At 49.0% G+C, this 24165-nt stretch overlaps 9 protein-coding genes across 9 annotated transcripts; 4 read left to right on the forward strand and 5 right to left on the reverse strand.

Moving 5' to 3' along the window:
* Nucleotides 1–40: 40 nt before the first annotated feature.
* On the forward strand, nt 41–4471 carry M438DRAFT_343954 (phosphoribosylformylglycinamidine synthase-like protein). The gene has a single exon (XM_029905105.1). The coding sequence runs from the start codon at nt 113–115 to the stop codon at nt 4223–4225; it is 4113 nt and encodes a 1370-aa protein (XP_029762699.1). The 5' UTR covers nt 41–112; the 3' UTR covers nt 4226–4471.
* M438DRAFT_177256 (uncharacterized protein) lies at nt 4458–5373 on the reverse strand. The gene is made up of 2 exons (XM_029899168.1): nt 5041–5373; nt 4458–4984 (listed from the first exon to the last, which is right to left on the reverse strand). The coding sequence occupies exons 1-2, from the start codon at nt 5179–5181 to the stop codon at nt 4574–4576; spliced, it is 552 nt and encodes a 183-aa protein (XP_029762700.1). The 5' UTR covers nt 5182–5373; the 3' UTR covers nt 4458–4573.
* A 986-nt stretch (nt 5374–6359) lies between these two features.
* On the forward strand, nt 6360–7724 carry M438DRAFT_257047 (MFS general substrate transporter; the record flags this gene model as incomplete). Its single annotated transcript, XM_029899727.1, has 4 exons — nt 6360–6869; nt 6923–7132; nt 7186–7329; nt 7383–7724. Coding segments are annotated over 4 exons (1206 nt in total), but the record flags the coding sequence as incomplete, so codon positions are not given.
* On the reverse strand, nt 7699–9459 carry M438DRAFT_293057 (MFS general substrate transporter). The gene is made up of 4 exons (XM_029901806.1): nt 9112–9459; nt 8243–9061; nt 8121–8193; nt 7699–8068 (listed from the first exon to the last, which is right to left on the reverse strand). The coding sequence occupies exons 1-4, from the start codon at nt 9339–9341 to the stop codon at nt 7829–7831; spliced, it is 1362 nt and encodes a 453-aa protein (XP_029762702.1). The 5' UTR covers nt 9342–9459; the 3' UTR covers nt 7699–7828.
* A 126-nt stretch (nt 9460–9585) lies between these two features.
* On the reverse strand, nt 9586–11133 carry M438DRAFT_293061 (alpha/beta-hydrolase). Its single transcript, XM_029901807.1, has 2 exons — nt 10591–11133; nt 9586–10538 (listed from the first exon to the last, which is right to left on the reverse strand). The coding sequence occupies exons 1-2, from the start codon at nt 10861–10863 to the stop codon at nt 9654–9656; spliced, it is 1158 nt and encodes a 385-aa protein (XP_029762703.1). The 5' UTR covers nt 10864–11133; the 3' UTR covers nt 9586–9653.
* Nucleotides 11134–14677: 3544 nt separating this feature from the next.
* Nucleotides 14678–16044, forward strand: M438DRAFT_373076 (uncharacterized protein; the record flags this gene model as incomplete). Its single annotated transcript, XM_029908393.1, has 4 exons — nt 14678–14971; nt 15030–15137; nt 15191–15650; nt 15701–16044. The coding sequence occupies 4 exons, from the start codon at nt 14678–14680 to the stop codon at nt 16042–16044; spliced, it is 1206 nt and encodes a 401-aa protein (XP_029762704.1).
* An 83-nt stretch (nt 16045–16127) lies between these two features.
* On the reverse strand, nt 16128–17156 carry M438DRAFT_404117 (RmlC-like cupin; the record flags this gene model as incomplete). The annotated part of the gene is made up of 1 exon (XM_029909709.1): nt 16128–17156. Exon 1 carries the CDS (start codon nt 17103–17105, stop codon nt 16128–16130), a length of 978 nt encoding a protein of 325 aa, XP_029762705.1. The 5' UTR covers nt 17106–17156.
* A 295-nt stretch (nt 17157–17451) lies between these two features.
* Nucleotides 17452–19285, reverse strand: M438DRAFT_293068 (MFS general substrate transporter). The gene is made up of 8 exons (XM_029901808.1): nt 18985–19285; nt 18739–18929; nt 18652–18689; nt 18525–18598; nt 18324–18474; nt 18132–18273; nt 17869–18083; nt 17452–17810 (listed from the first exon to the last, which is right to left on the reverse strand). Exons 1-8 carry the CDS (start codon nt 19240–19242, stop codon nt 17533–17535), a joined length of 1347 nt encoding a protein of 448 aa, XP_029762706.1. The 5' UTR covers nt 19243–19285; the 3' UTR covers nt 17452–17532.
* Nucleotides 19286–19999: 714 nt separating this feature from the next.
* On the forward strand, nt 20000–21209 carry M438DRAFT_373079 (uncharacterized protein; the record flags this gene model as incomplete). Its single annotated transcript, XM_029908394.1, has 3 exons — nt 20000–20269; nt 20310–20970; nt 21025–21209. 3 exons carry the CDS (start codon nt 20000–20002, stop codon nt 21207–21209), a joined length of 1116 nt encoding a protein of 371 aa, XP_029762707.1.
* Between the last annotated feature and the right edge of the window lie 2956 nt (nt 21210–24165).

Here is a 24165-nt window from a genome sequence, read left to right on the forward strand (position 1 = left end):
AGCCCCTCCACTCGTCCCTTCCAAAAAATCTCGCGCCGACCATTATTTTAACGCTTCTTTATCCATCTCACTTCCTTCTGGTGTGAGCCTCGGTCGCTCAACACATAACACAATGGTTTCACAAACACCCTACTTGGCTTTGCCAGGTTCCTCTGCATTCTCTGGTTTCCGCACTGCTCGCATCGCTGCCGCAATCGGCGCCACTGAAGTGCGCGCAGTATGGATGCACTATGTCAACCCCAAGCAGGAGCTCAGTGAAGAGGACTCGAAGATTCTGGACCAACTTTTGAAGTATGGTACTCAACTCTCTACTCAAGACAAACTTTCACAACTTCTTCTGGATGCCGTCCACCGTGGAGGTGACGCCAGAGACGACAACACTCGTCTTTACTACGTTTCTCCCAGAGCCGGAACTATCTCACCATGGAGCTCAAAGGCCACCAGTATCGCCCACGTTTGTGGTCTCGAGAAGCAGATCAAGCGTATTGAGCGCGGTATGGTTATTGCCGCAAGCTTCAAGGACGCTCCTGCCAAGGACGATATCCCAAACCCTGACATGCTTCACGACCGTATGACTCAGACCATCGAATCTGGAGCTCCGGATCTCAATCTGATGTTTGCCGAGCACGAGCCCGCCGAAGCTCAAGAAATTGAACTCTTCGCTGAAGGTAGCTCGCCCAAGGATGCCCTCCAAAAGGCCAACCGTACTCTCGGTCTGGCTCTTGACGCCTCAGAGATCGACTACCTGGTCGAGGCCTACTCAAACCAGCTCAAGCGCAACCCCATGGATGTTGAGCTTTTCATGTTTGCTCAGGTCAACTCTGAGCACTGCAGACACAAGCAGTTCAACGCTGACTGGACCATCGATGGCATGCGCAAGCCTCACAGCTTGTTCGGCATGATCAGAAACACCCACAAGAAGCACCCCGAGTACGTCGTCAGTGCCTACAGCGATAATGCAGCCGTTCTTCAGGGTGAAAATGCCAGTCTCTGGGCCCCTGAGCACTCTACTGGTGAATGGAAGCAAACTAAGGAAGTCGTCCACTTCTTGGCCAAGGTCGAGACCCACAACCACCCCACTGCAGTTTCTCCCTACCCTGGAGCAGCCACCGGATCTGGAGGTGAAATTCGTGACGAAGGTGCTGTTGGACAGGGTTCAAAACCCAAGGCTGGTCTTTCTGGTTTCACCGTTTCCGACCTTCTCATTCCTGGCCACGAACAGCCTTGGGAACTGGACGTTGGAAGACCTGGCCACATTGCCAGTGCTCTTGACATCATGCTTGAAGCTCCCATCGGTAGCGCAGCATTCAACAACGAATTCGGAAGACCTTGCACTACTGGTTACTTCCGTACTCTGACCACCGAAGTTCCCATTGACGAGAACACTACTGAGATCAGAGGTTACCACAAGCCCATCATGCTTGCTGGTGGTGTCGGCACTGTCCGTCCCCAGCACGCTCTCAAGTCAGAGGACTTTGTCAGCGCTGGAGCTCACCTTATCGTTCTTGGTGGACCTGCTATGCTTATTGGTCTCGGAGGTGGTGCAGCTTCAAGTGTTCAGTCCGGCGAGAGCAACGTTGAGCTCGACTTTGCCAGTGTTCAAAGAGGCAACGCCGAAGTCCAGAGACGTGCTCAGGAAGTCATCAACACCTGCACTTCGCTTGGCTCCAACAACCCCATCCAGCTTATCCACGATGTCGGCGCTGGTGGTCTGTCAAACGCCCTGCCCGAGATTGTCCACGATGCTGGACTCGGTGCCAAGTTCGAGCTGAGAGAGATCGATAACGCTGATCGCAGCCTCAGCCCTCTTCAAATCTGGTGCTGTGAAGCACAAGAGCGATACGTTATGGCCGTCTCTCCCGAGGGCTTGGAGCTGTTTAAGAAGATCTGCAAGCGTGAGAGATGTGGTTTCTCTGTCGTTGGTCAAGCCAGCGACCGCGCCTCGAAAGAGGAGAAGCGTCTGATCCTCATGGACCGCAACTCCGAGAAGTACCCCAGCCCTATCGACCTCCCCATGTCGATCCTCTTCGGCAAGCCTCCCAAGATGTCAAGAATTGTCGAGTCTAGAAAACTCAAGCTGCCCCAATTCGACACCACTCTTGCTACTTACCTCCCCAAAGTTTCCACCAAGGATGTCTTCGGCGAGGCCGTCAAGCGTGTCCTCTCGTTGCCCTCGGTCGGCTCCAAGTCGTTCTTGATTACCATCGCCGACAGATCCGTTGGTGGTCTCGTTGTCCGTGACCAGATGGTCGGCCCTTGGCAGACTCCCGTCGCTGATGTTTCAGTCACTGCCACCTCGCTCATGGCTGGTGTCAAGACCGGTGAGGCTATGGCTATGGGTGAGCGTCCTTCGCTTGCTCTGATCTCGGCTGCTGCTTCCGCTCGTATGTCGGTGGCTGAGTCTTTGATGAACTTGGCTGCTGCCAGCATCCCTGACAGACTCAAGCGCATTCGCCTTTCCGCCAACTGGATGGCCGCCAGTGGTCACCCTGGTGAGGGTGCCGCTCTCTACGAGGCTGTGGAGGCCATCGGTATGGAGCTTTGCCCCGAGCTTGGTATTTCCATTCCCGTAGGCAAGGACTCCATGTCCATGAAGATGAAGTGGCAAGACGAGAAGACCAAGGAAGCCAAGGAGGTCACTGCACCTCTTTCGCTGGTCATCTCTGCCTTCGCCCCTGTCGACCACATTGACAGAACCTGGACTCCTACTCTCTCCAGACTCGAAGATGTCGGCGAGACTGTCCTTCTTTTCGTTGATCTTGCTGCCGGTAAGAAGGCAATGGGTGGCTCTGCTCTTGCTCAAGTCTTCGGCAAGATCGGCAATGAGGCTCCCGATGTTCGTGATGCAGAGGTGCTCAAGGACTTCTACGACGCTGTCGAGTCGCTTCACGAGTCTGGCATTGTTCTTGCATACCACGACCGTTCCGATGGTGGTCTCTTCACCACCCTCGTCGAGATGATGTTCGCTGGCCGTACTGGTCTCGAGATTATGCTTGACGGCATCTCACAGTCAGACAAGACCGAAGATGTCATTGAGGCTCTGTTCAACGAGGAGATTGGTGCCGTCTTCCAGGTCAGGAAGAAGGACGAGATTGAGTTCAACCGTTGCTTCTCAAGCTGCGGTCCTCCTCCTGGCATGATCAAGAAGATCGGTAGAGTTCCTGCAGTCACCAAGCAAGAAATCTCTTTCCACTACAAGACCGACGTCATCTACAGAGAGACCCGCCAAAACCTGCAACAAACCTGGCAAGCTACATCTGTGGCTATGCAGCGCCTCAGAGACAACCCCGAGTGTGCCGATGTTGAGATGAAGAACACCTCCGACAACCAGGACCCCGGTCTTTCATACAAGCTCACCTTCAACCCCAAGGACAACATCTTGCCCCTGACCACAACCATCTCTTCGGCCATCAGCGCCAAGCCTCGCGTCGCCATTTTGCGTGAGCAGGGTGTCAACGGTCAGTCCGAGATGGCTTTCGCCTTCAGCGTTGCTGGCTTCTCTGCCGTCGATGTGCACATGAGTGATATCCTCTCTGGTCGCGTCTCGCTCGCATCATTCGTTGGTATGGCAGCCTGTGGTGGCTTCTCATACGGTGATGTCCTCGGTGCCGGTCAAGGTTGGGCCAAGAGCATCCTGCTCCACTCAGGTGCCCGTAAGGAGTTCAAGGACTTCTTCGAGAGAAAGGATACTTTCACCCTTGGTGTCTGCAACGGCTGTCAATTCCTGTCGCGTCTCACAGACATAATTCCTGGTGCCGAGACATGGCCCACCTTTGAAACCAACGTCAGCGAGCAATACGAGGCCCGCGTCTGCATGGTCGAGGTCATGGACCAGCCTAAACAACCCAGTGTGTTCTTGCACGGCATGAACGGCTCTTACATCCCCATCATCACCGCCCACGGCGAAGGTCAAGCTACCTTCGACACCTCCGCCGCTTCATCAGCAAGCCCGCAAGCCCTGATGAACGAGGGTCTTGTCTCCATGCGCTACGTCGACAACTACCTCAAGCCCACCGAGAAGTACCCTTACAACCCTAACGGTTCTCCTCAAGGCATCACTGGTGTCAGAACCCCTGACGGTCGCGTCCTGGCCATGATGCCCCACCCTGAGCGTACTATTCTCAAGGAAGTCGGCAGCTGGATGCCCAGAGAGCAATCCGACACTTGGGGCGAATTCGGCCCTTGGGTCAGAATGTTCAAGAGCGCCAGAAAGTGGGTTGGTTAGAAGGAAAGGGAAGCGCACTGTATACAAATGAGCGGTTGCTGCTGCTTATATTAAAGGACATTCACGAGGAAATTATACTACGGGCAGATATTGGGGAAACGGGCAAATGGCGTTTGATGAAATTTTTGAGGGATGGAGGCAGATTCTCTAAGATAGAGGAGTAAACAAATTAGCTAAAGAAGAAGATAAGCAGCGATGCAGTTTTTTGCCTTGACAGTTTTGCAATTGAAGTTTTTATTTGAAGAAGTTACCAGTGTCTGATGGTGATGGTTAACATGATGATTTCGGTTTATCATGACGATGGTTCACATCAGATGTGACTTCGCAGTTTGCACGATGATGAAACACTCAATAAACTTCCTTTCTCGCCGAACGACAAGTAAGAAATGCCTGACGCGATGTCAAAGCCCTTAGGGTATCCATCGACCGTCTATCCAGATTAGCTACTAAATCACCTGGACTCTGGAAGCGATTCATAGGTAAAGTGAGGATGTAATTCATGTTTACCAACCGAGATGTGAGAAGACTATTGTTCACTCGACACCAAGAGACAAAGGAGTGTTGTAAAGAGATATACACCATCACCAAATAACCACGAGACGGTTCGCACATATCGTGGATGGCTAGTCGATCGACTTCACCACTTTGGTCTTCGACTGCATTGATGACGATAGGCTTGATGACAGGCTCACCGAACGCTCGAAGAACAACATAGCAGCCATGATTGTGAGTGTTACTCTTGAGATCCTTGAGGTAGATCTTGCAAGAACAGATAAGTCAGCTCTTGAGGAGCCATTTCACAGGATGACACTCACACGCTTGAGCTTCTTCAGCGGTACTGCACAAGGTGGGTAAGGATCTGGTTTGAGAGGTTTCTCGAACGCGGTGAGGAAGGACTTCTCCTTCTGTGTCTTAAAGCCAGACGTTGGTTGACGGGAGATATATGGAGGGCTCATACCGAGAAACGCTCGAGTAACTGTTCACGTGTTGAAGTAGGGCAGTCCTTGCTTCCGCGTTTCTTGCCATGCTTGCCTTTGGGTATTTTAGTCAGCTGGTTCATTTCGAACGCAAAGGTGAAGTCCAAGCCCGATGAACGTCTTTGTCAATAGGAGCGAAGCGACATTCGAACCAACTTCAAGAGCAGAGAGGATGGGCACTTTATGTTGCCAGCCGCCCTAACCTTTACTCTGCTTCATGTACTCCATAGCTTGGTCAGTTACCGCTCAAAGCTTACAACCACAACAAGCATAATCCTTGCAGAGTATTCCATCACATCCTATCTCTTGACAGATAACGACAGGTCTCCTGTTGAATTGACAGATTCTGGCCGCCTGCGTCTGTATGGGTCTTTGGTCAAGCTGGTTGCTGCAAGACCCGGAGGTCCCCGGCGTTAGCGCCCAACCTCACACGCGAGTCTTCGAAACTGCCGTGCGCTCCTGCCACGTTCTGCGACTGCCAGATCATGATGGAACACCTCGAGAGAAGCGGGACAACATGTCCGTCGAGCTGAGGTGTCGACGGGATTGCGGTACGAAATACCGAAGGATGTTCAGCTTCTCTTGCCCGGCGCCAAGAGTGGAGTGGACTCGGTGGAGGTGGATTTCAAATTCGCGACGCGCGGGACGTCCTCGGACCGAGGACCTCGTCACGATGCAACACTGCCAGTTCTCAATGCAATCTGTCTGCTATTTTGCTCACTGAAGATGATCGGTCTGACAAACATCGCAAGAGTTTCTTTTGGAAGTAAACCGGTGACGATGTACCATTCCGATCCATGCGATGAACTTAGGGCTCGTTGAAGCCAAGCTCGCTTCCTGCCAATGAGCTTGGAACAGGCGCTCCGGAATGCCATAACAGTATATCATTGACACATCCTATGCAAGCCATGCAACGTGTCGATGTCAGCTCGTGATCGATATAAAAGCGGCAGCACCTCGACTCCAAACTCCAGTCTTTGCGTGCTTTGTGAAGACACATCTTGGAACAAATTGCCTAACAACTCGGCGTCCATTGGAACAATCATCTCGTTGCCAACATGGCTACCATGACGGAAACAATCGAACTGCAACCACAGACAGAGACTACAAATCTTTCAAGAGACGACCAGTCGGATAGCGCAATCATCAACTCGCAGCAAACATGGAAGGAGCCTTCGATAAACAAATACCGAGTCCCGGTCACTTTCTGGTCATTGGCAGTCACGGGCATGAACGATGCGTCTTACGGTCCGCTGCTTCCATATCTGGAGTCATACTACGACTTGAGCTATGTCATCGTCTCTTTGGTCTTTCTTTCACCATTTGTCGGATACACCCTTTCCGCTCTCATCAACAATTCAATTCATATGAAGTTTGGACAACGAGGTGTTGCATTCATCGCACCTACTGCTCACCTGATCGCATACATAATCATCTGTCTTCACCCGCCATACCCAGTCCTCGTGGTCGCCTTCATTCTTGCCGGCTTTGGCAACGGATTGGTTGATTCAGCATGGAACGCTTGGATTGGTGCTATGCAGAATGCGAATGAAATATTGGGACTGCTTCATGGTTCCTACGGCGCTGGTGCTACCATCGCGCCTTTGATCGCCACTTCGATGATCTCGAAAGCCGGCCTTCCCTGGTACTCCTGGTACTATGTCATGGTATCTACCCAGCAGTGTCTCGGACTGAAATAGAATGCTAAGAACAATCACAGATCGGTGTTGCTCTTATTGAGCTTGCAACCTCCGTGCACGCGTTTTGGGGCGCCAACGAGACCGTATATCGTTCAGCCACTTCTGCAGAAGAGCAAAGTAAGGGTGGACTGGCGCAGGTGACCCTGAAGATGCCGGCAGCTCGAATCACCTGGCTCTGTGCAGCCTTCCTCCTCTGCTACGTTGGAAGCGAAGTCGCTTTGGGTGGCTGGGTAAGTAAAGTGCCTGGCATGGCAAGAATCTCCTGCTAAATTTTTCGTCTCAGATCGTGCAATTCATGCTCAAAGTTCGAGATGGCACTGAATTCGCTAGTGGTATGGTGTCTGTCGGCTTCTGGCTCGGCATCACTCTGGGTCGTATCGTGCTTGGCTTCATCACACCTCGCATAGGTGAAAAGCTAGCAGTTTCGGTAAGCCTCAAACACATATCAAAACGGCACGAGATCATGTCTGACAAGTTTAGATCTACCTTCCTATTGCGATGGGTCTGGAACTTCTCTTCTGGCTGGTACCGTCATTCTATGTCTCAGCAGTCGCAGTCAGTTTCCAAGGATTCTTCTTGGGCCCAATGTTCCCGGCCATCATTGTGGTGACGACGAAATTGCTGCCAAAGCATTTGCATGTGCCTGCTGTTGGTTTTGCGGCAGCGTTTGGTGGCTCTGGAGGTGCTATTTTCCCTTTTGCCATCGGTGCATTGGCGCAAGCGAAAGGCGTTCAGGTTTTGCAGCCGATCATTCTTTCCTTGTTCGCCGTGCAGCTGGTCTTGTGGCTGTGCCTTCCCAGAATTGGTCGCAAGAAGGATTAAGAAAGCTTAACGTCTTGGGAAGGACCATATAGAGAAGTAAATACAGAATATCAATTTGCATACATTTCAAGAGCCTGATTTGCTCCAACTCCGGCCCATTCTGTTTACTCCTGATGCAATTCGAGATTCGAAGATTTCGGCTGAGGCACGAGCAGCCAACTGATCGCCGTCGCTGAGATCAATCCTACTAGCATAGGTTGGAGTACCCATACACCTTTGTGAGAACTGACAAGCCCTGTGATGATAGGGAATAAAGAACCACCAATCTGCGCAAACACGAAGACGAGTGAAAGTGCCGTTGCTCGAATATCGGCCGGGAAGAGTCGTGAGCCGACGGATATGCCCTGCAGGGGAATTAGCACATCTTGGAGATCAGAGCTGTATCGTCTGACTTACTGTGGCAAACAGAGGGCCAGAGAAGAAGCCGACCAAACTGATCGCGACGGCTGCTGCAATTGTGTTGGGTACACTGATAGCATATTAGCATCCGCACCAAGTCTTTGTAGTATCAGACTTACAGCCAAAATATCACTTGGAGACCGATGCAGATGATACAGTAGATACTGACCATCAGCCTCTCTCCGAAGCGGCGAGTTGGTTCCGGAAGAAGCAGTCTACCCAGTAAGGCACCTCCACTGAAGCCAGCCGGAACATATCCCATTGCAACTATATCGCCATTTCGGACATTGACCAGATACTCGACGACCCATCCACTTGCTGTGATTGTGGCTCCTAGGTAGAAGAAATAGAAGACACTCAGATTCCAGAAGCTTTTTTGGCCGAGCGTCTTCTTGATGAGTTCAATCGCTGTCTTGCTGTCTGGTGCTTGTTGATTGGTATCAGGTTGGCGGCCAACAGTCTCTCGGTTTTGAGCTTCAGGCTCGGGTATTTTTGGCTTCAAACGCAATGTGTCACTGAACGCAATCAAGCAAAGGGCAACATTCACAGCACCTAGGCCTAGTGGTATAGTGTAAAATAAGTACCAGGGAGAAGCCGGGCTAGTCGATCCTTTGGAAGAGGCAATAGGTGATGCAGCGAAAGGTCCAATCAGGCAGCCAGCCATATACATAGCATGAATAAAACCGAGCCATCGATGGGCACCTTTAGCAGCAACCGCAACATATGCATTGGCATGAGTGTCCTGGTATGCTTGACCAAGGCAGGTGAGCCAGAATGTCGTGACATAGAGACCAAAAGGTGTCGACCAAACACGTAGAGCTTGAGCGATCACCTGCAAAACTGCTCCAAGCACAAGTATCGAACCCAGATCGAGGTATTGGCTCAGATGTGTATTTGTCAATGCGGCCGTGAACCAGCCCAGAAAACTTGCTCCGTAGCTGAGACGGTTCAGTCATCGTCGCGAATCATCGCGTTTGTGGTTACTTACACGCTGGAAAGAATCGCTGTGTTGATGCCATAGTCACGAATCACCCAAGGAATCAATACACCGAGGCTGCCGTCGTTGACGCCGGCGACAAAGAAGGAAAAGCCAGCACTTAGCAGTCTCAGAAGCGTGCGCCTGTCAATACGGGAGCTCGCAGCAGTCTCGTTGCTCGTCTCGGTCTCTGCCACAACCTCTGACAGTTCAATTGGTGATTGTTCGGAAGTTGTAGACATGTTCTTGATGCTAGGCTTCGTAGATTATTACAAAGCAATCGCGGTGGTGGCTTTCTAGTCGCTAAAATGATGGGTGAGATGAGCATCGGTCAAGCAACATCATCTTATAGGAAATGGGAAGGCAGACTGTAAAGTCATCCGAGCAAGAGGGGTGGAAGTCGGAAGAGGCAGTCGCGGCTCGTCGGGCCGCTGCGCCGGCCATCTCCAAGCTTCCTTCCTTGGCTGCCAGGCACAAAAATACTGCATTGAGAAATCAACAAACATTGTGTGGTATTATTATACATTGTGTAGTTCTCGACCAATTCATACATATTAACAGTTCGCTTGAATCCAATCATGGACAACACCAGCAATTTGAGGACTGTTCTTCTCGAGATAGCCGAAGTGGCCGTTACCAGTAATTCCCTTGTCGGCAAGCTTGATCCATTCAGCAGCGACACCAGCTTGTTGCAGGAAATCAATGACACAATGCTCGTAGGTGATATGAGGGCTGGCACTGCCTGTAAGAGCAACGTACTTGACCTTGGCAATTTCAGTGAGCTTGTGGATTGTTCCAGTCTGCATGTAACAGCTGCGGTTGGCAGGAGTGTCGTCGCCGACGAGTTCGTAAGTAAGCTCTGAAGAGCTGCTGATGGCAGGCTCGTAGGTGACATAGGTGTTTGTCATGCCCCAGGGACGAGCAGAAGTACGGCCGACTGAAGAAGTGGCGTTTCCAACATATGACTGGAAGGGAATGTTTCCAGGCTCCAGGTTGATGTTGCCCGCAACCAATTGGGGGCAATCATTGGAGAGGAGCAGAGGGTGCAAAGCACCAATGGAGTGAGAAACCAAGAACGAGGGACCGATCAATGAGAGAAGTTGGCAGCCTGCTGAGCGCATAGAGAGTTCTTGAACGGTCAAGTTGCTGGTCAGAGGAATGAATGTCGACTCGAATGCATCAAAGATAGGATCGCCCCTGACACCAGTACCAGGCCATTGAGTGTGCTCTTGGGACTGGGGATAGGCGTTGGTGAGCTCAGGAGCAGTAAAACCCTTCTCGGTGATCTCGGCGGTTGAGCCAATGCGCATAACATAATCGTTAAGGTTCTCTGAGCTGCCTCTTCCGACGCTAGTCTGATCGACAATATAGACTTGATAGCCATAGTCCAAAAGGTGGGAGGCGAAACCTTTGCGATTATCAGGGGTGTTCAACCATGTCTAGATTCTGATCAGCCTAATTCGAGAAAGACGAGCTTGTACTAAAACCCACCACCCCGGAAGTTCCTCCGCCATGATACAAGACGACAGGATGACTCTGGTTTACTCCACTTGCGGGAGTCAACTTCTCAACGTAAACTTGATCGTATGTGAGGTTGCCAGCAGCACCTGCCACGTATCGTCCTCCGATGTAGAAGAAGTCACGATAGTGCAGCGATTCTTGAGAGGCGCATCCTGGTGCAATAGCATTGACACCAGTACAGTCGACGGCGGCCAGAGCAGCGCCTGCCAATGTGGCAACACTGAGCAGGGTTGAGGAGATCATTTTGCGTGGAGAGATGTAAATTCACGATACTTGAAACAAGCCAAGAAGAAATGGGTGTCGGCAGGGTTGCGGAAGTCAGTTGCTTTTGTATTCCTCACCTGGCTGTCAATCCGAACATCCGTCCGCCCAAAGTAGTGCAATCATAGCCAACCTTCATATCGCGAAGATCCACAATAGAGACTGACTTGAGCTCGACCCTTGTGATTTCCGAAAGCAATACAATTGATAAGAACAGGACGATGTGCTGCAGCGTGGGCTGCCTGATGATTGCCGATTGAGCAGCCGCGACAATCCCACTTTTCGCTGCCTCGCGTCGCTGTGCACGCAGCGATTCTGACTGTTATATGTGCAATGATCAACATCGTGTCGAGCGTAGGGTTGATGTTTTAATGTTTTTTTCCCAAAAAACCGGTTTTATTAAAACGTACGTTTAAAACACCGTTTTTTTATGTTTTATTGGTTTTATTCCTTCTATTCCCCTTGCTAACTACCTTCTCTAGTCATTACCTCGTCGCCCTCGCTATCCTAACCCTCGTCGTCGCTATAAGACCGCCTCTTACCTCGGTACACGCACAATTTACCTATAGTCCGAAGATCGAGCTAGAGAAGACCGATAGAGTAGTATATAGGTAGTGCAATAAGCGGTTCTCTAATGCCGCCTCTCGCAAGGCCGAACACCTTAGCAAATGCGCTAACTATAATGCTTATATCGTCCGTTAAGGGGACGCGAATACCGTCCTCGTAGGCTTCGCTACCTAGGTATTAACAACTAAGAAATAACGACTAGATGCCCTACTCTATAGGAGCATCTACGAGGACTACCGTCCCTTTAATAACTTCGATAAGGCCATAAAACCTACGACATAGGACTTCATCTACGCTCTAAATCCTACGTATATACCTCCTAACCGTATAACCATTACCGGACCGCTTCTCGATATAGAATACGACTACATAAAACGTCGTATTTAGACCCTTACAACTAGTAAGAACTTCCTTAACTTCTCGATAGATAAGAGCGACGATATTAGTAGCATACGAGTTATCTCCCTCGCTATACATATTAATAGGGTTAGTACTATTTAGCTTAGCATCGAGAGCCTTAGAAGCATAGCAGCAAATGCTAAGAATCTATCCTAATAGGCCATTAAGCATATCTTAGAGTTCTACGAAGGCGACTATACTCGTATTAACTTAGTCGTAATAGACACCTACTCTACTATGCGCGTAACGCATGCCGAGATGCTTAAGGATAACCGGTTCCGCCATATGTTCTTTATTCTATGCGACTCGTATAGGCTCTAGCTTTTAGTTAAGGATATTGCTTCGATCCCTCGCATTAAACACCTCTTCGTATAGTGTTAGACTATCTTAAAGTTCTTTAAGCGCTCGCGCCTCTATCTCGTATATCTACGCGAGCATTAGATCCGTTATTACGGCCGAGTCCGAGCCTTTATTTTAAGCGTTATTACCCGATAGGGATTATAAATAGGAGTCGTCGTATCGGTCCTTAGAAACGAAGAAGCATTGCTAATATAGCTACGAGATCTAAGGGTTATAAGCGCCTATTAAGCAACATTAAAACGAGCTACTAAACAAGCAAATCTAGGGTCGCTAACTAAGGTAATAGCAGTCCTTAGAGACTCGTCGTTTTAGATAGGCATTAGAGACTTAAAGGCGCTATTACTTCCTATCTACGAGGCGTAAAAGATGTCTAAATCTAAGCGAGCTTACCTAGGTAAGGTTAATAGTAGATAGATTAACGTACAGAACTAGATTAAGGCTCTATCTAAGTTATTACTTAGTGCGGAAGTTATAGAGATATTTAAGCCTAGGGGTATGTTTTATTACCGTTATTAGCGCTAGCACGACGATCTCTATTAGGCCGCCTAGGCACTCGATCTAGCTACTTAAATAATGACCATAACTATGCCTATATAGCAGCGAGTTATAAGAGTTATTAGGTATTATATTAGCGACCTAAAGCTTACTAGGCAAGCGCTAACCTTATTCTAGTCGTTCCGCGAGTGCGAGCATCTATTCTCTCGATTAAACGAAGAGCTTTAGAGCGACGACATAGTCGCTAGTCCTATTAACTTTTAGCGATATGTACGATGCGAAGGGGGACCCCTTACTGCCCTTACTATACGCATCTTCTTAACTATTATAAACTTAGTTCCTAATAAGCGCTCCTTCTTAGCTATAAATCTTATTAAGAACGACTTTAGAGGGAACCTTACGATCGACCGACTTAATAAGCTCGTAATAATTAGCATAAACGTACGTCTCTTCCGAAGAGCTCCTAGCTAGCCGACAGTAAGCTAGTAGAACGTTTCTAAAGAGGTCGAGGAACAACTAGAGCTAGATATTACTAACCTCGTAGCAGAGTTAGAGGATTAGGAATTTAATGATCCCGAGGAGGGCTAATTTACCTCCACCTCGGAGGTCTATCTAGTAGAGCTACCTATTTACGAGCCTGCTGCTGCTAAGCTAATTAGTTACGATACACACATCTGCTCTAGTAATAGCTATCTATGTTAAGTAGAGACCTAAGGCGACTCGTAGCAATACGTCGGCTACGACGACATTAGCTCGATGTTAGAGCCCTCGTAGTTATAATAGGTCTAGCAAACAAAGCAAACACCTTAATAGTTACAGGTCTCTAATTATTATTGCTAATTTGAACGATTTAGACTTATTAAAACTTTTGCGACTAGTAGGGGAAGCTTACACATTTAACCCGAAACCGATCTACTTAATGGCTATAATACTACTACCTTTAGTCTAAATCAATTAATTATTACTCTAATATCATTGTAATACCATTATCTGACTTCCTACAGAAGAGTATAAATTAATAGCTTATGTTAGTGTTGTTAGAGGGGGTCGAAATGTTAGTCTACGGGGGTCCCTATAGACTACCACTTAAAGTTGTCACGTGCGCCACCTCCCCCTCCTCCGCCAACTGCCGGCTATACCATCCGGTTTTTTTGAACGTTTTATTAAGCAATAAAACAAACGCCAAGAAGTTTTAAACCGTTTAAAACAAAACGAAAAAAACCAGACATCATGCCTAGTCGAGCGGTGTAGAGGTTAGAGTTTCAAGAGCTCAAACACATGGTCTGTCTTTTTAGCCGACGCGTGATGACACCAGGCTTGGCACTCGCGACAACCTCACGACTTCGCTTGTCTTGCTCCATCGGGGCACTCTCAATCTGGAAGCTTTCTACCGATACAACATCTCTATCCCAGATGAATAGTAACCGAATTAGATGAGGAACCCTGCCTCAGCTCAGCAAAGCGCAACTTCGAAGAGAGCGTGATGGTGTGTCAATGCGGAGCTACCCTTGTCAAATGAACGGACCATCGTTTGGGAACCCTCGCTTCTAGCCAGCACATTTCATGGGTCGCTCCAGGGCTCAAGCGTGTGTTCCAGAGCACTGTAAGATCGCGACAAGAGGAAGGAGCCTACAAAACGCTACTCCTTCGAAACAACACATGTCGAGCAACTCATCGCTCTGAGCAAACTCGTGTGTGTCGCGATGAGTTTCATCTTGAACCAATGGCAAATCCCCAAGATTGGGAGATGAACTCAGTCCTCAATAAACATCTGCCATCCAGACTTTCTGACCCTAGAGCAAAGGTTCGCCTATGCTTCAACTTACGAGCCCAGATATCGGCAGAAATCAAAGGTCCGTGAATGATCTTCATAAACATATGGTCTGAGTCCTCTTGCACCTGTGAGACACCGATTTCTAGCTTCCTTCCATTCCTTCTGCTTACGCCTCTCACTGTACATCTGTATAGAGGAGAAATGTCGAGCTCGGCCTTTCTCGGGCAGCCTCCAGCTAACCAGGATGACTTTTGGACAATCAAGGGCATGTACAGAGCTGCTTACGCTTTCGACAAAGATCCGAGCAAAGGTTACCTATTCGTACCTAAAAGACCCACCCATTATGAATACAACGACAAGCAAGCCGGTATCATTGCTGGCATGTCAGTGGCGATAGCCATCATGTTTCTCACCACAGTTCTGCGACTCGCTCTTCGACAATTCAAGACCGGTGTGCGATGGGGAGCGGACGACTGGGTACTAATACCTGGAGCGGTATGGGGCAATGTCTTACCACAAAGCAGATCCCCCAGTTGCTGACGTGCGACTGCAGATCATGGCCATATTGTATCCGGCACTACAGATCGCAATGGTCACGCACGGTGGGGGCGGAAAGCACACATGGGATGTCACCTATGCTGAATACTATATCTTCAACAAGGTTCGTGAGAACTCCTATGAGGTCAAGAATACGACTGACTCAATCGAACGCAGCTTGCCATTGTCTGCAAGATCATTTTCTTCACGACTGTTGGCATTATTAAGATATCGATTTGTCTCTTCCTTCGCCGCATCTCGGAGGCCACATCGAAATATCCTCGACTCGCTAATGACTTCTTCCTCTTTCTACTTGTAGGCTATACCTTGCTCGCCTTATTCTGGTCCTGCTTCCAATGCTCACCTGCACCTGCCATGTGGGACAAGATATACTCCGGACAACTCGCAAGACCGGCAAAGTGTTGGTCTACATTGGTTGTCGCCAACGCACTAAGTATCATCCATGTCGTCATGGACTTTGTCCTGCTCCTTACCCCCATCGTTGTGCTATGGAAAGTGCGACTGAACAAGGGCACAAAGATAAGATTGTTCATTGTGTTTTCCATGGGTTCGCTGTCATGCGTGGCCAGTGTTTTGCGAGAGCTTGCACAGAAAAGCATTAGCAAAGATATCACTTGTAAGTCAACAACCACATGTAATCAGGCCACATGTACTGACTATCAACAGATGGCTACACAAGTCTGCTGGCATGGACTGTGGTCGATCTCACTCTTGCGGTAGTAGTAGCATCACTGCCTGTCATCAGTGCTCTCATCCCCAAAGCTTGGGGCGAGATCACTCAATCTTCGCGGATCCGCAGGACCACTTTGGGTCAGGGAACGTCCAAGGGAACACAAGGACAGTCTGTGATTGGAAGAGGTCGCCGCAACACCATCGACTCGGAGTCAGATGGGATCCTGCGTGAGGATCACATCGAGTTATCCTTTGCTCGCAATTCCAAACGTGCCGAGCCTCGAGAAGTATCTCAAGCATCATCTTTTGGAAGTCACAAGACTGGGCATGCCATATAATGATTTGGGTCAATGCTATGGCAAGACATCATGTATTAATAAGATTTCGCAGATAGGGTTATGAATTGTAATGATATCAAAATCTAGAGACCCATGTCGAACAACAAGAACTCGGCAGGCTTGTCTCCCACGCTCTCCACCTCGATTTTGCCAGGTCCAGTAGCGTTGGTGATGTAGGCACCATCACCCTCACCCAACTCAACATCGCCGACCTTGATCTTGGCACCTCCAGACTTTGGCTGTGTCCTGCCACCCATGATAAGATGCACAAACACATTCCTCTTTCCCTCAGCAACAATATCATGCACAACCTTCTTGCCCGGCGCCAAGATACTAGCATCCATACTCAAATCCGCATGCAAAGGAATAGGCTGATCCTCCGCATCCTTGCCAGAATGCCTCTTCAAATCCTCCATGATCCTCACCAACTTGTTCTCCTTCATCTCATCCGTAAACTTCCTGGTAACATAACTAGGCTGCAAACCCCTGGTGTAAGGTTTAGCCCAGATCTGCAAGAAATGCACATCTTCCTTCTTGTTGCGATTGTACTCGGAATGTCTGATTCCCGTGCCCGCAGAGGTGAATTGAACTTCTCCACGTTTGAGGTTTTCCAGATTGCCCATGCTGTCTTTGTGTTCGAGTTCGCCGTTGACGATGTAGGACCAGATGAGGAATTCGGCGTGCGAGTGGGTGCCGAAGCCCGTGCCTTTTTCTACGCGGTCTTCGTTGATCACGCGGAGGGGGCCGAAGGACTCGTGGCGGGGGTCGTAGTAGGAGGCGAAGGAGAAGGTGTGGAAGGTGTACAGCCAGCCATGGTCAGCGTGGCCTCTTTGATGGCATGGACGCTTGACAATCTTGAGAGAGTTGTTGGTGGCAGAAGACATGTTGCGTTGAATTGCCGGTGTCGATTTGGAGAAGAGAGTTGGAAGACTGTTTCGCAAAGGTGTAAAGAAAGCCACGGTGATCGCTGCTATGCCTACAAGAACGGCTAGAGCTTTAAGGTTGAGTGCAGACGAAGGAGATTGTGTGGTGTTATTGGTTTCAGGCGCTTGAGAAGACATGCGAAAAAGTAAAAACGCAGAATTGAAAAATACTTATACTTGGAATGGAAGGGACGTTGATTATGATATTTATTCCACAGCTTCCATGCCGAAGGTTTGTCATGCCGTTATCGAGCTCCGAAATTCGTGTTAAGTGGGATAAGAAGATGTGGGCTGACCATTAATTAGTGCGCATTTTCATTGGTCAAAAATTTGCACAAGCTTCCTGGCGCATGCTTAACGAACATCTTGACACAATCAACATTATGAACAATAGAGAGCATAACTGAACGAACGAACAGCTGCTTCCTTCTGAATTGCAGCGACCAGCAATATTTCGTGAGCAGAGAAATAATGTCTCGAAACAGTTGTTAAACTTCAGTGTTTGTATTACGAACTAAATTTATCAATGTGCGTTGTCCTCCTTTCATGTTGTGCAGTGTGAGCATTATACTTCTGTAGCAGTCTGTCTGACTGAATACTTCTTCTTATCCTCCTCAGAAGGAAGCTCCTCGGCGAGCTCAGTCGCCGCATCATCATACTTTTTGGGGCCTTCAAGAGGGACGTGTTCTTGCAGAGCGATCCACGTAGGGACGACAGCAAGACCCAAAAGAATAGTATTGACAGCAAGAGGGACTCTACCACCCTTCCAATCTCTGGTGTTAATACCGAATGAGACTGCCTGAGAGAAACTTTCCTGGCCACGGAGGATACCAGAGAATCGGGCTGTAAAGACGTGTTAGCAGTCTTTCACACATATGATGCTTCCATGGTGTAGACTTACAGAGTTCGGAGATGTTATCAGTCTTGGTGGACAAGAAGTAGTAAAGGAAGTTCTGAAGAGACTGCTGTGCAAAGCCCCAAAACACCAGTACGAAGAAGCCTTCGACAAAGCCAGGGTCGGTCCAGTCCCAGACAGGCTCGTGCTTTGTGTACTTTTCCTGAATGGCCCAGCCGTAGGACCATGCCAAAAGGTGCCAGAAGAGGACATAGAAGAAGCTATGTAATGTCAGATATGTTTCAACACTGCAAACACAGAAGGCTTACCATATGTTCAGTCTCTTCTTGACAGGCCATGGCTTGTAATCAAGCAAGGTGCTGACAATGAATGAAGACAAGATACCACTGAAATTGGTCAGGAAGCCGATAAGACATCTCGCGCGAAGGCCGAAATAGTAGGTCTGGAAGTCTGAAAGAGGTGTTAGGCATGTCTGATTTTGATGCAACATTTTTACTTACTTCCAGAGTACTGGTTGAAGTACGCAGCCCAGAAGACAGGAAGCAAGAGAAGGATGTCGCGTCTTTTCGAGGCTGCAATCAGAGCACGCATCTCAGCAGCGAATGACTTTTCTTGAACAATCTTGACTTTGCTACCATCAGAGCGTTGGACCTGGAACCCGTGAGTCATGTGTTACAGAACGCGTCAAGAAGATCTCATACCTTTTCGGGTGGTGACAACAAGAGTCCAACAGGTACAGCGAGACATTGCAAAGCGATAAAGACAAGATAGGTTTCTGCAACAAAGCTTAGTAAGGAATCAGTGCACTCTCAATGATGCTGAACTTACGGTAGCCAACTTTGCCTTTTGCTTTCTGGTTGGGAGAGCTACAAGAGTCAGCGTCGCCAGTGGATGGTTCATGTTGTTTCAACATACTGGTTGAGGCCAAGAAGGATGGCACCTCCCAAGATAGGTCCTCCTGTTCTGAAAACAAGCCAAATGTTCATGTATTGGCCACGCTTGCCTGGCGGCGGATAGCCCAGAGCAACGGCTCCTTCTGAAGCCCAGAAAAGACCAGCGGAAACACCGCATGCAACTGCACCGACTAGAACAAACCAAACGTTGCCCTACGAGATCGGTCAGTCCCAGTTAGTAGTATTGTGAATATGGATAAGAACCTACGTAGCGATTGTTGGTGTAGAGTCCAGCACTGTAGACTGGGTAGCCCACGGCTCCAAGAACGAGGGTCCATTTGAGACCAATGCGGTTTGCGATGGGACCACCGAACAAACAGAAGAAGCCCATCAGGCCAAAGACCAAGGCATTGGCTGCGTTCACCAAGAATGGCTTCTGTGCGCCACCAGCTCCTAGTGAATTCATAGCATTCCAGAGGCCTGGTGCCATGAAGCCCACCATACCAATGACACATGCATTAAACATGCTTGATCGGTACCATTTCTTGGTCTCGGTTGTGGTATGTTCCTCATGGCTCTCAGCCAGGTCGGAGTTGGTCGAGGCCGACATTTTTGCAACAGGAGAATGCGAAGAGATGCAATACAATAGAACAAAGAGCCATACCTACCTCATGCTACTCGTTCTATATACAAGATCGGTGATGTTACATGTGTATGCAGCATTGAAAAAATTCTCATGTCAGATACGATTGTGCCATATGTCGCCAGCGTGAGTATCCACTTTGTTTGACAGCGGATAATTTGAAGCGGGCGCAAGCGACAGTGGAATACATGGGAAATGGAAGGTGTTTAGGCAATTGTATTGTATGACAGCGCGTTGAATGGGGTGATCGGCGAAAAGATGGGTCAAATAGGATGGTTCTCCTGTCAAGAGCGATGGTGTGATTTGCCCAGAGAATCCTTCTTGTCCTTTTTGACCAATTGAAGCTCGTGTGAAGGACTTTGGTGGTGACAGCTTCTGCTCCTCCCGTAGACAGTGGTCTAGTTCTGACAAACAGTTGAGAGCCTTGTGATTAGGGCATCCGAGACTTCTGTGGACGAGAAGAAGAGATGGATGAACGAGTGTGCCGAGGAAGACTCGGGCGTCGACGATGGAAGTTCATGAATTGACTTCTCAAACGTCATGCCAAGACAGACATTCACATGCGAAACCGAGTCGGAAAGTGGGATGCTCAACCATCTCACTGCTGTCTACACGATTTCCATAGGAAGGTACGATCAAAATGCCTGAGATACCGAATAGGGCGCAGACGGAGGACTCGACAAGCTTCAGTCCGGATGCATACTTCGAGGCGTGGGAAAAGGGCGACATCACAGCACCATACGACAATGACTTTCGCAAGTTCATCCTCAGCACCTTCGGACTGCCTCACGACGACACATACACATATGCTGCCGTAGCAGAGGTCTCGCTTCTCCAAGCTCAGACATACGTCGAGTTTGGTGGCCAAGGTGGATTGCACGCCTGGTACAGAGACGATGAAGGCAAGCCAGTAAGCCCGCCATAAAGCACCACCAACCCGTACGCATAAGCCAACACTATCTTCTGTTCAGAGACCGCCGCCGCCCGCTGTCGACATTGCTGCCTATACCAACATCTTCAAGAGCACGACTGCCACTCAAAAGGCCCTAGTCGGACTGGCTTCGAACGCGAAAAAGGATTCGATCCGTGCTTCAGTCGGTCAACATCTGCAGGCCTTATACCAACCCCCGTCGCCCGATCGCAAGATTGTCATATCAAAGCTGAAGAAGGAACACACAAATCCCTACTTTGACGTCTGGGCTTGGTCATGCCAGAACCTCGAATGGGCTGGTCCCGAAGATGCCACGAGCAAGGTCCGCTTCTCGCATGCCATACTGCCGATTCTGTATCACCACTTCGGCTGCGTCTGCCCGTCTTACGAGTCGCTGTCTATCATCTACCAGCTCGCCAAGGGTCGAACTGTCCTCGACCTTGGTAGTGGAAATGGTTATTGGTCATACATGCTGAGAGTTTTCAACAAGCAGAAGCCTCTGACTGTCGTTCCCGTAGACAACGGCATCAGCGAGTGGAGAACAGTCTGGGTCGGTGATACCATCCAGACCGATGGTGTTGATTACCTCAAGAAGAATGCCCATGGAAAGGACCAAGTCTTGTTACTTGTCTACCCTCAAGTCGGCCTAGAGTTCACCTCCAAGATTCTCAAAGCATACAGTATGTTTCATTGAGCTCCCAACATACTAAACTCATCCACTGACCACCCCACAGAGGGTGACACGATCATTTGTGCAGGCACTCAAAACTCAAACGGCTACACTGCCTTTGCCAAAGAAACCATCGCAGATTGGATCGCCAGAGAGATGCCCGTCTTCGAAAAGGTCTGCCAGATCCCTCTTCCCAGCTTCGCTGCCAAAGACGAAGCCTTGTTCGCCTTCCAAAGAAAAGCTTCGTAGATTTGAGCAAAATACCTCTAGCTTGATCAACATCAACAATACCCCGCAGTAAACACTCTCTCCCAACATGAACCTCACAAAGGCAATGCCACATTACCTTCGGCCTATCACACCTACGCTCTGGTTCTTGCTCTTGGCTTGTTACTGACGCCCGCCTCAATCTCCACTTTGCAGGACGCGTTCGAATTAAACAGCCGGCCATTGAACTCTTGGTGGACATGGCCATACCTCTGCGGACTAATGCCCGAAAGGGCCATCGAGATTGGGCCTGTTGATCAGAAGTATATCATCCACAAAGGCTGGAGGATCGGAGCGTCCTCGTCTGGACACTAAAAATTCTCCTTTGTGTCTACAAAACCACGCTTCTTTCTCTTGTTCCTCTTTTCTGCTTGCAACTCAGTCTGTCGTTATTCAGTCCATACGTGTCAGCCCCCAATCATGCGGCCCGTCTCTTTTTCGCTGGTTCTTCCAGTCTTGAGCAGCATCGGCGTCTTTGCTGCTCCGCTCGAGCCTTTCCCCAAAGGTGTCCTTTCCTCCGCAGTCATGAAGTCAAAGACCAAAACCGCCACCCAGAGCTGTAGTGCTACCGATGACGCCGAGTTTTCGACTTTTGTCACGAAATCGCTCAAGTCTAATAAGCCTCATCACAAGAGCAAGACCAAGCACCACTTGACCGAGGAATATATCACAGCATCTCCTTCTCCTACCAACTCCGACTTCGTAGAAACAATTGTCGAGGAGACTGAAGTCGTAACCTATATGGTGACTGACTCAGCAAGTGTCGCCGACGCAGCCTACCCTACCAAGCCATTTGGGATTGTGACCCTCAGCGCTGCTTTAGCCGCTAGAGACGAGCAGAACAATGCTGCTATCTTGGGTGGTGATGTTGACGATGATGATGAAGACGACGACGACGATGACGATGTTGGCAAGTCCACAAAGTCCAAGAAGCACAAGAAGTCTACAAAGTCCAAGAAGCACCACCACCACACAAAATCATGCCATAAGACCCGTACCACCCAGGAATCGCCACAAGAGACTATTACTACCGTCAAGGATTCGCCACAAGAGATCGAAAGAGTCTTATCCACATCTTATAAGACCATTTGGAAAGAAGCCCCCAAGCAGACTGTCCACCAAGAAGTCCCTAAGCAGAGTTGTCAACCTTCGACCATCTCGGTCTACCCTTCTACCCAATGGGTGACCCTTCCCCCTTCCACACAACCCACGGCACCGAGTGAAGACATCAAGGTCCAAGAGTCTGTCTCGTACAGAACGATCAAGACTATCCGGCCTACCGATGAGTGGGCTGCTGTCACTTTGGCTGCCAGAGAAACCGCCGCTCCAGCAAAGTCCTCGAATATGGAAGCTGAGAATTCTGCTCAGTCCAAGACTAGGAAAGCCTCGAAATGTCGCAGCAGCACTAAGCCCAAGCAGACTGAAATGGAAGATCCTGCGTCGGAAAAATCTTCTCGACCCATGAGCGGCACAGCCTCGAAGACGTACCACAGCCCGAAGCCCAAGCAGACCGAGGAAGAAGACACTGAGTCGGCGACCCCTTCTCGATTCAGGACCCAAAAAGCTTCCAAGACCCACCAGAGTTCCAAGCCCAAACAGACTGACGAAGAAGACGCCGATCCAGAAAGTTCTTCTCAATCCAAGACTCACAAAGCTTCAAAGACGCATCAGAGCTCCAAGCCCAAGCAGACTGAAAAAGATGATGTCGAGTCAGAGGGTGCCGTCCAATCCAAGACCCACAGGGCATCGAAGACCCATCACAGCTCCAAGACCATGGAAGCTACCTCACTTGAGCCTACTGGATCCAACGGCATGCCTATCTCATACAGGACCATCCACCCTTCTGGCACCAAAGCTCGTGCGGTCGCCAAACCAACCACTGATCCTAAGGTTGTAGACGATACCGTGTCCTCGATGCTTTCGGCAACCAAGAATGGATCTCTTGGTAACAAGACTGTGCCTTATGGCAGCAGCAGCAAGACTAAGGGTTCTTGTGGTCACAAGACTAAGAGTGGAGCTTCTGGCAGCAAGACCAAGGCTGCTGTCTCCAGTACCAAGACCAAGGTTGCCGCTTCCGGTACCAAAACCAAAGCTCATCCTACCACCAAGGAGACCGATGAGCCCGACGACGAGTCAAAGTAGAGTCTACCTCATCGTTCCTAATCATGTCAGAAAAACAAAGAGTGTGTATACGGATATAATGTTGAAATAGAAACAGATGTTTAGAAGAAGAGTGGAGGGAAAAGAAGATCACATTGTTCTAATAGTGGTGTTTCATACAAACAAGTAGCAGAGAAAATGAATATAAATCTGTTTTGATGTTCGACATTATGTTCTCGTCTTATTGAAGAAGGGAGTTGCGACGGAAGCAGCGACCTGCCCAACATAGCTTCCTCGTCGAGTCGATCGCTCTTTTCTTGTTCTGCTTAGGGATCATTCCTTCCTTCTCTCTTTTTTTTTCTTCTTCACAAAGGACTATACTCCAGGATGCACCAACGATTGGAACGTTTTAGGAAGCATGAGGAGCTATGTGATAAACGAGGATAATAAGCTATGTAGAAAGCAGAATTGTAAGAATAGACGATTATGATATTGTTCTCAACACAACTTGATGCTGTGACAGATCCATGACAGGGAAGAGTGAACTGTAGGATTGGATGCTTATGTCGTTTGAACACGGAAGATGACGAGAAAGGAAGGAGTAATCTATATGAATATGCAAGAAGAAGGACCGATGGATGGATTGCTCCTTCTCTAATTATTACTTTACTCTTTCCTATTATACGCTCTTCTTAGTCTACGATCTTTCCTATTATATGCTCTATTCTCATCTACAATCTCCCCTATTTTATCAATCTAAAGCTCTTTCCTGTTTCTATTACCTCTACCCTATTATATATGTATCTTCCTAGTTACACCTCCTATCTTGTTAACTACT

This window comes from Aureobasidium pullulans, assembly GCF_000721785.1.
Source record: "Aureobasidium pullulans EXF-150 unplaced genomic scaffold scaffold_5, whole genome shotgun sequence".
In the NCBI taxonomy this organism is placed as follows: domain Eukaryota; kingdom Fungi; phylum Ascomycota; class Dothideomycetes; order Dothideales; family Saccotheciaceae; genus Aureobasidium; species Aureobasidium pullulans.